General features: G+C 38.2%; 1 protein-coding gene across 1 annotated transcript in view; it reads right to left on the bottom strand.

Annotated features, from left to right (window-relative positions):
* The window catches only part of RRP1B (ribosomal RNA processing 1B), a 55,230-nt gene that overhangs the window by 14,303 nt on the left and 26,379 nt on the right, over window positions 1-14,548 (bottom strand). The window contains exons 10-14 of the mRNA XM_036745174.1: window positions 12,125-12,222; window positions 11,601-11,620; window positions 10,691-10,819; window positions 9,157-9,896; window positions 4,917-5,069 (exon numbers count right to left, since the gene is read on the bottom strand). Coding sequence (XP_036601069.1) covers window positions 4,917-5,069; window positions 9,157-9,896; window positions 10,691-10,819; window positions 11,601-11,620; window positions 12,125-12,222 — 1,140 coding nt within the window. The remainder of the gene's footprint in view (window positions 1-4,916; window positions 5,070-9,156; window positions 9,897-10,690; window positions 10,820-11,600; window positions 11,621-12,124; window positions 12,223-14,548) is intronic.

Here is a 14,548-nt window from a genome sequence, read left to right as displayed (position 1 = left end):
AAAACTCATAAATGAAAGCTACCAGGATCTGTTACAACCAATAGGCAAAATGAAGACAGAGAGAATATATCGATGGAGTTCCTTTGTAAAAGGAATTCCAAGTAGAAAAGTCCCAGAAATGCTGGTGCTAAAACAACTCCTGTGCCAACATGTCAAAAGAAAAAATACAACCTGTAAATGCTACAAGTATCCACAAAGAAGTAGGTCAAGTAAATACTAAGAAACCACAGTAAGAATCCTACCTGGCAGCTTCTACCACTTTGAATATATTTCAATAGGTAAAAGATATTAACTTATAATCAAGAATAATTCAACTTGCAAAGAAACTCAACCCAACCTCAGCTGCCCACAGAGATGACCTTGATCTTGCCAGGACCCACGCGTTCCCCTTCCGAGTGAACTTTGAAATTCCTTTATTTGATCAAAATCTTGCTATCACTCCACCTCTCCTTCTGTCTTGTATCCCCTAACCCTGTTCTTTGTTTTCACTGTGACCTCCAATTCCTCTAGCTCTCAAGTTCTCTCTCAGGTTATCGCCTCTGCACTACATCTACTCTCCTCCTTGGTCCATCTTGACCTGTTGGTGAACCAGAAGTTCACCTCTACTCCACCCTCCTCTTGAGTCTCTTAACCCAACGAAGAAATGCCCAGCCAAGCTTCAGCTTTGGATCACTCTCACTGTCCACTGTCTTTCCTTCTACTCACATGCTAGTGAATGAAGCTAGAGAAAATCATGAAACTGTGTTGACTGGGTCCACTACAAGTTTATGTTACATAATCTTAATCTGCTCTCACTCTACGCCTCCCATTCACCACAGTATCTTTTCCAAACTTCTGATCCCTCTTCAAATTTCCTATGCCTCGCCCTGCCCATGTTCTCATAGCTGAGAATCTTGCCTCATACTTCACTGAAAAAACTCAATCAATTCACTAAAAGCCCCCCCACCCTGCTTCATCATTTCAACAATAGTTTATATATATATGCTTATTATATGCTGGGCACTGTCCTAAGTGCTTTACAATCACTCTCTCATTTGACCCTCACCACAACTTTGGGAGGTAGGTGCTAGTATTATCCCTATTTTATAGATCAGAAAACTGAGGCAAACAGGTTAAATGGCTTGCTCAGAGTCACACCACTAGGAAGTATCTGAGGCCAGATCTGAACTTAGGTTTTCCTTACTTCGTGATGGGTACTCTAGCTACTCACACCTCACTGTTCCTGTTACTCACATGCCTGCCTTACTCTATTAACTTCTAACCCTAACAGCTCTTTCTTCTCCTTGTCAAAGCCAATCCCTCTGCATGCACCAGTGATCCCACTCCATCCTCTTTTCTCCATGAGACTGCCCCTTCTAGCATCCTCACTTACTTTCTGTCTACTGGCTGATTTCCTATTGTCTAAAAACAAGCCCATGTCTTCCTCATTCTCAAAAAATCTTTAACCGATTCATCATCTCTAATTATCATTCTATATCTCTTCTCTCCTTTGTGGCTAAACTCTTTGAGACAGGCATCTACAATGTTATCACTACTTCCTTTCTTCTTAACTTTTTGCAGTATGACTTCTGACCTGATCTTTCAAATGAAACTATTTTCTCCAAAGTTAGCAATCTCTTAATAGCCAGATCCAATGGCCTTTTCTCAGTCCTCATTCTTCTTGACCTCTTTGCAGCCTCTGACTTTACAGATCACCCTCTTCCTTTCTCTATACCTTTTCAGGACACTATTCCCTCCTTGTTCTCCTGTCTGACCACTTCTTGGTCTCTTTTGCCAAATCTTCGGTCAAACCATGCCCACCAATCACAGACATTCCCCAAGCCACTGTCCCGGGCTCTCTTCTCTTCTCTCTAATCTATACTATTTTGCTTGGTGACCCCATTAGTTCCCATTGATTCAATTATTATCTCCATGCAGATGATCCCCAGGATTTACTTATCCAACCTCAACCTTTTTTTCCTGATCTCCGGTCTAACATCAATTGGACACCTGGAATTGGATGCCCCGTAGATATCTTAAACTCATTATGTCCAAAACTGAAGTTATTCTCTCCTTCCCCCAACCTTCCTGTCTTCTTAATTTCCCTATTACTCTGGGGGTGGGGTGGGAGGAATCATCATTCTTCATGTCATCTAGCCTTCTCGTCCTCCTCATCCTTGCCCATATCTATCTAAGTAGATACCAAGTCCTTTGATTTTTTACCTTTATCATATCTATCAAATATACCCTTCATCCCACCTTTTAACACTGTCACTACTCTTATGCAAGCCTTCATTACCTCACTGACCTTTCTACAATGTACATCTGACCATGTCACACCCCCATTCAGTAAACTTCAGTTTTACAATTCCAGGATCAAATTTGTTTGGCTTTTAAAGCCCTTCATAACTGGATCCCTTCTTACCTTTCCATAGCACTCTTACTCTCCCTATATACTCTGGAATCTAGTGACACACCAGCCTTCTTGCTGTTCCTCCAACATGACATTACAATCTTTGGGTTCTGTACGTTTTCACTGGCTGTCCTTCATCTAGAACCCTCTCCCTTCCCAAGTTTCAACTCAATTCCCACCTTCTACAAGAAGTCTTTCCCAGGCATCCTTAACCTTAGTATCTTCCTTCCAAGATAATTTCCAATTTGCCCCATGTTTATTTTATTGCTATGTTTGTATGTTCCCTCCCACATTAGGCTGTGAGAGCTCCTTGAAAGCAGGAAAAGGTGTTTTTGTTGTTTTTTCACCTTTCTTCATATTTTCAGTACTTAGCACTGTGCTTGTCACACAGTTAGTACTTAATGAATGCTTGCTAACTTGATCTCATTGCAAAGCTTAGTATAATCCTTTTGGGGGAAAAATGGATCTTTAATGTAGTAAAGGACTTTCAGGCATCTTTGATGAAAAGACCAGAGTTGAGTATGAACTCTGAAATATGAAAACAAGAGTCCAGAGTAACCTAGAAAAGTAAATCTATTTGAGCAAGTCATATGCTATAGTGCTAACATCCTAATGGGAGAGAAGAAACAAATTTTTCTTTAGAACCTAAATATCTTCAAAGAGGATTGAGAGAGTTAAATAAGAAATGCAGGGGCCTCTGTTCTGGGGAATTAAAGAGGTAAAAGAGAAATGAGAATAAGAGAAATGCACTAGTTAGTGTAGAAAGGAAGAAGGGGTGGAGCTTGCCATTTCTGGGGTGTGTGAGAAGAGTTTACAAAACCATGGAAGGGGTATAGGAAAATTAATTTCACTTCTATCTGAAACTGACGAGGGACAGTTGAACACACAGAGTGTTGTGTAGAAAAACAAACTCAATAGTGAAATAGGTGGGAAAGGGAACTGGGTAGGTGGGGATGGGATAAAGAGGGAGTATAATATTGCAGAGGTAGAGGTGCAAAAAGCCAAACTTTTTCAAAGTGAGAAAGAAAGAGGGAAAAGAAGGCAATCAAAGACCTCAAACATAGGGGATGCCTTCGGCTGTTAGCCTCTCAGACAACTGGAGAATGGCTAAACAAATTGTTGTACACCTATACAGTGGAGTCTTAATGTGCCATTAAGAGATGATCAATGAGGATTTCGGAGAATTTTAGGTAGTCTGAACAGATGCAGAGTGATGTGAGCAGAACAAGGAAAATAATTTATGTAAGGACAGTAATATTGTAAAAACAAAACAAAAACCAAAAAACAAATTACAACAATTTTGAAAGAACTAATCAATGCAATGCCTCTTTAGGGCCTATCATGAATAATACCCACCTCAGGACAGATGTGATGATTTTGCATGTGACTACTATGTGGAATAGTTTTTGACCAAGCTTATTAAGACAAGGTCCCCCCTCCTTTCTTCTAGGTTTTTCATTTGGGAGAAGGGGTAGTTACCAATAGCGATGGGGAAAAAAGAGGCTAAAGGATCATTTTAAAAAATGCATAGAAGAGAAATGAAGTTCAGAAGGAAGCACAGATAAGCAGAGCAGTTTTGAAAGTAAGGTATAGAATATATTATATACTTTTTTAAAAGGCACAAGGTATAGATTGGAGATACACAATGCCATACAGAATCCACTTTTTGCGTTCTGTCATATGTACAGAAATGATCTTCTTTAGATGTTTAAAAGTTTAGAATTTTAGAAACCCAACAAATTATTTAATAAAAAGAGAGAAAGAAAAACAAATTTACCCAGGTGTACACACAAGCTGGAAAAAGATAATACAAGGTTTTAAATTTTGGATAAGAAGTGCTATTTAGAGTACAGCATTACTCAACAGAAGTGTCCACAAGTAAAAAAAAATAGTCATTGAATTCCCCTGAATTCCCTAGGCTGCCGTAATTCTAGACAAATCAAATCTCTTGTGTTTAGGTTAGAATTGTACTGACTTCCTAGTGAGATGTTTCTGTTTTCACTGGCAGCAGCTCACTGACCACAGGTTGGTTTGCTTCATACATTTACCCTTACACTTGCATGAGTATGGATCATAATTTATCAAACTTGTTTCAGACTGGTTGTCCCAAGGCTATCCTCAAGATATTCAAAGTAACCTGAATTTTTTTATGGTCCAGAACCGACTTTATCCCACCGATATCCCTAGTACTTGGAATAACCTGAATTACTGTAGAGAAGCAACCAATCCTATTCCCAAGAAAGGCCTAGGTTAAATTTAATCCTAAGAGTTTTGGTGTGAGATAGATTAGTTTTGGTAAAGCAAAATAAAAATGGACTTAACATGGTAGACTTCCTACTGGTCATTAGTAAAGCATCCATTACCAGCTATGGATATGAAACTATGAATATATATATGGATGTGGGAAGGGTAGCTATGGGAAACACTTTAAGGTATAATTTGAAGTAAAGGTAGAAAATATATATGTCCTTAAATATATATAAAAATATATAAAATATATATATTTAAAGAAATTCTACTATACCTGAATGGTGGGGCTGGGGGAGGAGATATTAACGCTGCTTTTGGATTTTCTAAAGAACAAGGGCTTAGGTAAGGCTGTATTTTCAAATTTCACAAAGTCATTTTCAGTCTTTAGCTTCTTTTTCTTCAGTGGGCTGAAAGCTGTGCCACTTCCCTACCAGGAAAGGGAGAGAAAACAAAAACAAATCATGACTGTGACAAAGCAGTTCAGTCAAATTTATGTCTCTATCAAGTAGAAAGTGACAAATCACGAATCCAGTATACATCCAGCTGAACAGAGGGAGAGGCCCAAGAGCAAAGATACTGATAATTAGAACTCAACTGTTCCATCCGGGCTCTACAAATACTTTTGTTTCCCTTTTCATGTTTTTTTTTTTTGAGGATTCATTGCTTTCCCTTTGACCTAGCAATACCACTTCTAGGGCTTCTAGGGCCAAAGAGATCGACAAGTGGGAAATGGACCTGTAGGTACAAAAATATTTATAGCAGTTGTTTTTGTGGTGGCAAAGAATTGGAAATCAAGCGGATGCCCATCAACTGGGAAATAGCTAAACAAGTTGTGGTATATGAATGTAATGGAATACTATTGTGCTAGAAGAAATGAGGAGCAAATGGACTTCATTATAACCTGGAAAGACTTATATGAACTAATGCTGAGTGAGGGGAGCAGAACCAGGAGAACGTTATACATGATTATAGACACACAGTATCTGTAAGGACTAACTTTGATAGACTTGGCTCTTCTCATCAATGCAAGCTTCAAAGACAGCTCCAAAAGACTCATGATGGAAAAAGCCATGTACATCCAGAGAAAGAATTATGGAATGTGGAACTATTTGCTCTCTTTTTTTCCCCTTCTTTTTTGGTCTCTTTTCTTCTTTCTCATGATTCATAACATTGGTTACAATTCTTCTTTACAACCTATTATGTAAATAAGCTTAATGTGAAGGTATATGTAGAACCTATATCGGATCATATGCCATCTTGGAGAGGAGGGAGGAGGAGAGGAAGGGAGAGAAAATCTGGAACTCAAATACTTGTAGAACTGAGTGTTGTAAACTAAAAATAAAAAATTAATTAAAAAAAAGGATTCATTGCTTTACCAGAACCCAAATTTCATATGCAAAAATTGTGTACTCTTCTGGCATTCTATTCATCCACAGAGCTGAGGTCATGTAGAGAGGACAGTCAAGAAGTATCAAGATATCACTGATAAGGAGGAATTCCTTTAGGCAGTTTCTGGTGAGCTGTTCCAGCTGATTTAATGCTGAGAGGGTACAGGGGCCACCACTCTTTAGTTACAACCCAATACCATGGAGATATATACCTCTGAGGAAAGTATGCCCTTCCCTTTACCTACAAACATATACCTCCTTACAAAAAAAAGCTTCCCTAGACCCTGGCAGCCCTTCTTCCTACCTGTAACGACCAGACTTCTTGAAGATGATGTCTGTGTTCACAGCTCCTAGATGTTAACTCTTTATGATCTAGAAAATGGGTTGAGACCCCATATGGGGTTGCAACCCACAGTGGAAGTGCTGAAGGGGTTGAGAATGGAGAAAGTTTAAGAAGCCCAGGTCTAGGTTAGGCTCTCCTCACAACTCGACTGAAAAGACTCTAAGTTAAGGGCTAAATCCAATGGCCTTTCCTCAGTTACTCATTCTATCTGATTTGCAGCATTAGACACTATCAGACTTCTGTGCCTCTCTGCCTTCTCAGCACTACACCAACCTGGTTCTCCGACTTCTTTCTTGGCTCTAACACTGACTGGTGGGAGGGAGGGAGAAAAAGAAAAAGAAATGGTGGCAGTATTAAGAGTAGCTATGGACAAGGGGAAGGAGAGAATACGGGGGAAATAAGGAGGGAAAGGGATAAGGTGGGACTGATTTACCTGGGCTAAATCTTGCCTCTAACAATGAACAGTTTAGTGACGTTGAACACATTACATAACCTCTATGTGCCTCAGAGATGTGATGCATTGTTACTCTGCATGGAGAAATTCACAGGTTGTCTGGTGACGGGCTGGGTTTTTGGTTTTTTTTTTTGATGAGCCCTATGATTTCATCAATCAATGAGTCAGCAAGTATTTAAGCACCTCCTACTGTTCTAGGTACTGTGTGAGGTGGGAGAGGCCCAGGATGAGACCAGGGCAAAAGCCAATGATATAGGATAGGGCTGTGCAAAATATGGCCTGTGGGCCACCTGCGGCCCACAATGCGATTTTATGCGGCCTGCCTGTAGGTTTTTTCACAAGCGGAAAAAATAAAATAATAATTTGCATGGAATGCGTATTAGATTTTCTAATTCCATCATTAATATATAATCTTGTTGATGTTAATTTTCTTTGGTGTTTTTAAGCAGTATTACGGACCAAACATGTCGCATGGAATTTTCAATCCATCTGTGGGACGCATTCTGTCTGTACCATGCAGACTAGTCAGTATGCATCTGCCTTTATACTGTTGTGCTGTCCTTTTGTTGTTTTGTGTTTGCTTTCGAGCTTCAGTGCGTTCCGTTCCCTTACTATTAGTGTACTGTATTTTTTATTCTGGGTGTGGTCCTTGAATAATTATTTTATTTTAATGTGGCCTAGAGATGAAGATAACCTGAGGTTGGACAGCCCTGATATAGGAGATGGAGTATCTTTGGTGAGGAACAGAGAAAAAGCCAGTTTATCTGGATCATAGAGGGTAGGAAGCCAAGAGCAGTGTGCAATGAATCTGAAAAGACAGTTTGTGACCAGGTAGTGAAAGGGATTTAAAAGAAAAATACAAGAGTTGTTATTTTACCCTAGAGGCAACAGAAGTCACTGGAGCTTACTGAATATGGAGTACATCACCTCTATGCGTAAGAAAATCACTTTGGCAGCTTTGTGGAGGATAGAATGGAGAGGAAAGAAAGCAGGTTTCTTCAGTGAGGAACTTTCCCAGCCAATGCAGATCAACCCCTTCTCTGGGGCCTTGAAAGGTGAAAAGCCTGATTACAAAGCTAGTGTTTCACCCACTATGCAAAGCTAACTCTCTCAAACAGATGTGAGATACACACACACACACACACACACACACACACACACACACACACACACATATGACTTGGGATTTCATTGCTAAGGGTATTCTCTCCACGGAGATAATTCTAACTTCTCTGACTTGGTAGATCTTTGAGAGCTGCTGTGGTTGAAAATTTTATCACTTTGTGCCACAGTAGAAGGGTGACAAATGAGCCCTCCTTGGGATTCTAATCTGAAGGTTTCAAATCATTTCAATCAACATTTGCTAAAGGCATGGTACTGTGCCAAGTCCCAGGGATACCAAAAAGAGATTCCACACAGATGCTGATCTCAAGGAGTTTACATTCTAATAGTGGTATACAAAAAAACTACAATGTAACTGAAAAGTATAGGAGATAGTTCTAGGTTGGCCACTGGTTACAGCTACATTTCATTTATTGACCATAAAACAATCCAATCCCTCTCAATGACAATCCAGTCATCTCAGTAAACTATAGTAGCCAACTCACCACACTCTGCATGTAACTAGGCTTCAGTCTGATGCTAAACCAGATCTTTCACATCATCAGAGAGGATGAAAAGCACAACCACCTTGAAATTGTGTGCTAAAAAAATGTGTTGGTATATCAAGATAGATAGATAAATGAGTAAAAATGATAAGTGAATGGCAGAAATACTGCACTATTTAAAACAAGGCAATAATATTTATTCTTTTTAATTGGATTTTTTTTGGAGGGAGAAAGGCAGGGCAATTGGGGTTAAGTGACTTGCCCAAGGAAGGCAATAATATTTAAAGAACAAGACTGAGGCCTTGTTTTTAGTTCATGCCTGATATCTGTATAGAGTGCCAGGACCGTTAAAAAAAAGATGGCAATAAAGCCACCCATCCATCAACATGTTAAGTTTTTATTTTCCCATGTGCAGAGAAGACTCATGATTGGTTCAGTTAATGACAACAAATTAATGAGTTAATAGTTTTTAGTTTAGCTACACATCTGTGTCATTTTATAGTCCATGGAGCTGTTATGTTATTATATACAGCTATTACTAAGACTGATCTGTAAACTATGAGCTTGTTCTATTACTTCTTCACCACAGAGGTAGGTCTACAGCATCTAAGGACCATACCATGATAGCAAATACTCCAGACAAAGCAAGGAAGCTACAGTGAAGGGTTAACTGGGACTCCTGTAAGAACCAAACTCTACCCCCAAGAACATGCCTTTCTTACCATAGATTGGATTTTCTTCAGTTCAGCCTCCAGGGCTCCATTAGTTTCCACCAAGTTTAATACCTCCTTTATTTTCTTCCTCTTTTTCAGAAATGCAACCTTCTGATTGGGAAGGCCAACTGGCTCAAGGTTATCCAGCTTCCCCTTTTTCTTTTTTAGCCTGACACTCTGGGTCAGGAGAGATGGACAATCCCCTTCTCCAGCTGGACTCTCTAACAAACTTTCCTTTTCTGACCGAATTGCCACCAACGGGGATAAGCCATTGCTACTGACTGTCAGAGCCCCAAGTTTCCGCTTCTTTTTCACTATTTTGACCCCACCTGCTGGTGGACTGCTGGTGACAGGTTCCTGGGCAGCAGTACTACTGGGGCCATTTTGAACAGCAGTCTCAACAGATGGCACCCCTATCTCTGCAAGTTCTTCTAGGACTCTTAAACTCTTCTTTCTTGGCCGTTTCCTTTTGTTTTGTGTGTTGGTAGTTGGGAGATGCTCCATGCCACTTTCCTCAGGTACACCAAGGGATGCAACTGTTTCATTCTCAGAGGTACTTTTTTTGGGGTTTTTTTTCTTACATGGCTCTGGTTCACTGTTCCCGTTTGGTTCAAGGGGGAAGAAAGCATCACCTGAACCTGAGTTATCCGGGTGGGAATTATTTTTCTTTTTCTTTCTCCGTTTTCTCTTTTGAAGGCTACATTCACTTTCTTCCTCAGCTGCATGGAATTTCTTTGGCTTGCATTGCCCTGCAATCAAATCAAAATCAGTAAAGAAGAGTCTCAGAAGACACAACACCTCAGATAGTACACATTCTGAGGGAGATACAGAGAAAATTTTTCCCCCCTCCCTCTTGACACTACACTGTAATTCTGCTGTGTGGGTAGCATTCATCTTGTGAAAAAAATTCAGAAAAACATGTGTGCTGGTATTCATATCACAAATGAAAACTGGGAGTATCTTTTCCTAGTCTGCCTCAGGAATAGTTGATGATCACCTTTCTTTGGAAAACTGTAACAAAAACACAACTATTTTCACAAATAGGTTTGCTCTGAGTGATTTTAAACCCAGAAGAATTTTCTTGAACTGATAAACTCTCTCCACCTCCCCCCAAATATAATCTTCTACCTAGTACTTTCTTCCTTTTTCCTAGAGATGAATAAATAAAAAAGTACCAGCAGCTTCCACCAAGTTCTGTAGTAAAACTTTTGAAATACTTTTCTTTTTTCCCCCTAGTCTCTTTTAACTGAGAAGTTTTACATTCACTATAAGTAACAATAGATCAAACAGAAATGGGCATGATGGGTCTGGGCGTGGCATACTGAAAAAGGGCACTAGGTTTGGGGTCAGACGACCTGAACTTAAATCTCTGCTCTGGCATTTATCTTTCTGACTAGTAGGCAAGTCACCTCATCTCTACGGGTCTCAGGTTTCTGATATGTAGAATGAGGTTAGACAGATAAGCTCTAATTTCTCTTGGAAATCCTGGGATCACCTTCCTACTTTCTGCACTTCATTTTCGTTTTTAAGCTTTACAGCTTACCTTTTTCTTTTTCTAATTTGGCTTTCTCTGGAAGTTTATTTCTTTTTTTCTTACGCCTTCCCCGACTAAGGGTATGGTCATCTTCATCTGTAGAAATTTCTTCAGGGAAACTGATTTGGGGGAAAATGCCTGCCAGATACAAAGTCATCTACATCAATGATGCTATTTCCCTACGCATAGAGCTCCATATAATCCTTCCGTTCATGCCTTTCAGACATTCCATTCCACCCTACTTTTCCCCTGAGAGCCAGCATTCCCCTCATTTAAAAAGCAACATAACAAGAGAAAAACAATTTCATGGACTTGTGAATCAGTGAGGATGAACAGTTTTAGGAAAACTTTATTCCTGCAGTAAACAACCACATTGCTTGGTCCTAAAATCTAGAAAGATCATGCTTGAGGCCGAACCGGTAACATTAGTCTTTACACTTGTCGAACCTTTTACCAGACATGGTATAATTTTTGGACTAGCACATAACAAACATGATGGTTTTAGTGAGGCAGTTGGCTTTATTCTGAGATCATAACCTTTTCCCCCCTTCTTCACCTACCCTTTCCAATGGAATAATGAATAATTTACAAACCTCTGGAAGAAATTTTGAAAGGTAATCCTTTTACCCCTAAAGACTGGACCAAACCTAAACCAACCTAAATCAATAAAAATTGACTTTGTTCTTAATCAGATCCCCCAAAAAGCAGACTCTAAATAGTCTATGGTATTCCTCAGAAATCAGGTCTCTCTTCTTGAAACACGTAAACTGGTTCCTAATGGTGGTAAAATGCTAGACATTATTATGGTATAAGGCTTACGAAAAGTTGACACATTGCAACAACAAGTAATAATTCAATTTTTTAAAAAGAAACTGACTACTTGTAGAAGAACACTGTGCACATTTAGTTCAAGTCTCACCTTCAGATAAATCTTGAAATCTGGAAGAGGAGGGAAAAAAATTAGATGAATCCAATGTTGTATTTAAAAAACAATTACATTTTATCAACACAGATATTTCTACAATTGCCAAATTCCAATTAGCCTATTTTTTTTTAAGCAGTGGGGAGGGTTTGAAAAGAGATGGAAAGAAGAGATGAAAAAAATAACTTTCTTTCTCTGGCATCAATCTTCTCATCTTTATTATAAAAGAGTATGAACAGTGTTGCTCTAAAGACCTTCTGAAACAAAGATCTAGTCACTCAAAAATAAATCTACTAAAGAAATTTCTGGTTACTTTCTCATCTGTTGGTCATAAACAGCATAACCCAGGGACTTAAGAGCTTTATTTCAGAACCATAATTATACTGCTAAATAAAGTGAAATTCACAGCATACAAAAGAACTGACAGTAATAATTCTGCACTGTGTTAATTAAGTCAGGGGGTCCTGAGAGTAAGGAAATATCAACAGCAAGTTTTCCAGTTACAGTTAAAGAGGACTTACTTTTTGACTAATTTAGAGAGACGTCTCCTGTTGAAGGGTGGTGTGTTTTTTCTGCTGGTCACTTCTAGGAGCCGGTCAGCAACAGCTTTATAGTCAAACTATTTAAAAGGAAAATTAAGCATAAAAGTAGAAAAACCCTATCTCTGAACTTAGATTTAGCATTGGGAAGGACTTTAGATGAATAGAAATGTAAGTGAAAGAAAGACTCAGAAGCCTTAGGTTCCAATCTCCGCTCTTCCTTTTAATAGCTAGTAATTATGGTTATTTAATTTCTCTGGATCTCAGCATCCTCACCCAATTTAATAAACATTTATTAAGCATACAAAGAACAGGGGATACAAAAACTGAAGAAAAATAGTTGCTGCCCTTAAAATGCTCACAAATTCCTGAAGTGATTAGTATGGATGTAGGTGTAAGTTAATACTTGTAAAATATGTAAGTTGGATTAGTTAATCTCTAGGATTACTTGCAGCTCTGAAATTTAATACTTGCTCTCCTTAATTTGAAACAGCAAAACTTTTAGAAAGGAACCGGCAGGGTTTTAATGTAAACTAAGTATTGGGAGAAATTTGCCTTTTCTTTTTCAATATGGAATCCACAAATGCAGAATTTTAATTTAGGAATATTTGAAAGTTGATTATAATAGTTTAATTAAGTTATTAAAATTTTTGAAACTGAATATTCAGTGATGTTTAATAGAACATAATAAATTAAGCAAGTCTAGTTTCAACTTTTTTTAATTGCACGGCATCATTAAATAAACTCTTTTCACAAATGAATGTCATAGGGAAATTAAAAAAGGAAAACAGACTTCTGGTCAAGATGACTGCCTAGAAATTGGCCACAAATCAGTATTTTAAACCAGGCACCAAGATAAGGTCAAAATGGATATATTACCTAGATATAAGGGAGATATTATAAGAAAATTAGAACATGGGACATATTACCTATCTGATTCATGGAGAGGAGAAGTAGTTATGAATAAACAAGAGACAGAGCACTGTGATGTGTAAAATGGATAATTTCAATTACATTAAATTAAAAAGTTCTTACACTAATAAAGCCAATGTACCAAGATTAGAAGGAAAGCAGAAAATTGGGGGAAAAGGCTTCATAGACAGTCTGCCAATAAAGATTTAATTTCTCAAATATATAAAGAACTTTGTCAAATTTATAAGAATACAAGGCATTCCCCAATTGATAAATGGTCAAAGGATATGAACAGGTAGTTTCCCATAGAAGAAATCAAAACCATAGTCATATGAAAAAATGATATAAATCATTATTGATGAGAGAAATGCTAATTAAAACAACTATGAGATATCTTACACCTCTCAGAGTGGTTGAAATGACAGATGCCCTTCAACTGGCTGAACAAGTTGTGGTATATGATTATGATATACTACTGTACTGTAAGAAATGATGAGCTGGTGGATTTTAGAAAAACACGGAAAAGACTTGGACCTGTGATGGAAGATGCAATCTACCTCCAGAGATAGAACTAATAAATTTTTAAGAAGCATGTATAGGATGGTTTTACACATATGCATATAGGTGTGTATATATAAATATATATGTGTATTCATGTTTAATTGTAGCCTTCTCTATGGCAGGGCAGGGAGGGAGGGAGAAAAAAAAACTACACAGCAGAGAACAAAAGAAAACTTAGAAGGGACCACAGAAGAGCTTTGAAAATGACAAGAATTATTTATTACGTAGTTTTTCCAAAAAAAAAAAGTAAACAGCCTGAAATGGAAATCCATGGTTTTATATTGAATCCTCTCATTTATGTTTTGCTGTGTATATGGAAATATTTTTCTTCCCTCTTGTTTTGCATTTAAGTTTAAAATGAATAAAAAATAATAAAATAAAAGACTTCTTGAACACAGGCTGACCTCCCAGCTCTGATATATTACAGCAAAAACATAAAATTTGCAGCAGACTGAAAAATGATAAAAAATACAATGAAAAATTACAGTATGAGATTCCACTCAGGACCGGGAAAAAAGCCCAATGTCAAGAAAATGGTGCTAACAGCACAGGCAAATTAGCCAGTAGTCTCTAATGGGAGCAGAAATGGACTAGAAGCACATGGACCCTAAAAAGTTCTGAATCCAGAGAGAGCCCTAAACCTAAAGCAGAGCCATGGATGCCAGGTAATAGTTGTGAACAGTAGAATGAGTGGGGCAGTGCTCAGACTCAACAGTCCAGGAGCCCAGAGACTCTGAGGCCCCCTAACACTCTGTCTCGAGGTGCCAAAGAACTGTGGCTCTTTTCCTGGGGTCCATGAAATTATTTTTGAGAAATATTTTGATAATTGGTTTTTGTTGCAATTTTATGTATTTTATGTTAGGCATTTAAAACAATTATTCTGAGAAAGGGTTCATTAGGCTTTATAAGACTGTCCATGATAATAATAATGAT

This window comes from Trichosurus vulpecula, chromosome 2 (genome assembly GCF_011100635.1).
Source record: "Trichosurus vulpecula isolate mTriVul1 chromosome 2, mTriVul1.pri, whole genome shotgun sequence".
NCBI lineage: Eukaryota > Metazoa > Chordata > Mammalia > Diprotodontia > Phalangeridae > Trichosurus > Trichosurus vulpecula.
This window is presented reverse-complemented; position numbering and strand designations above follow the sequence as displayed.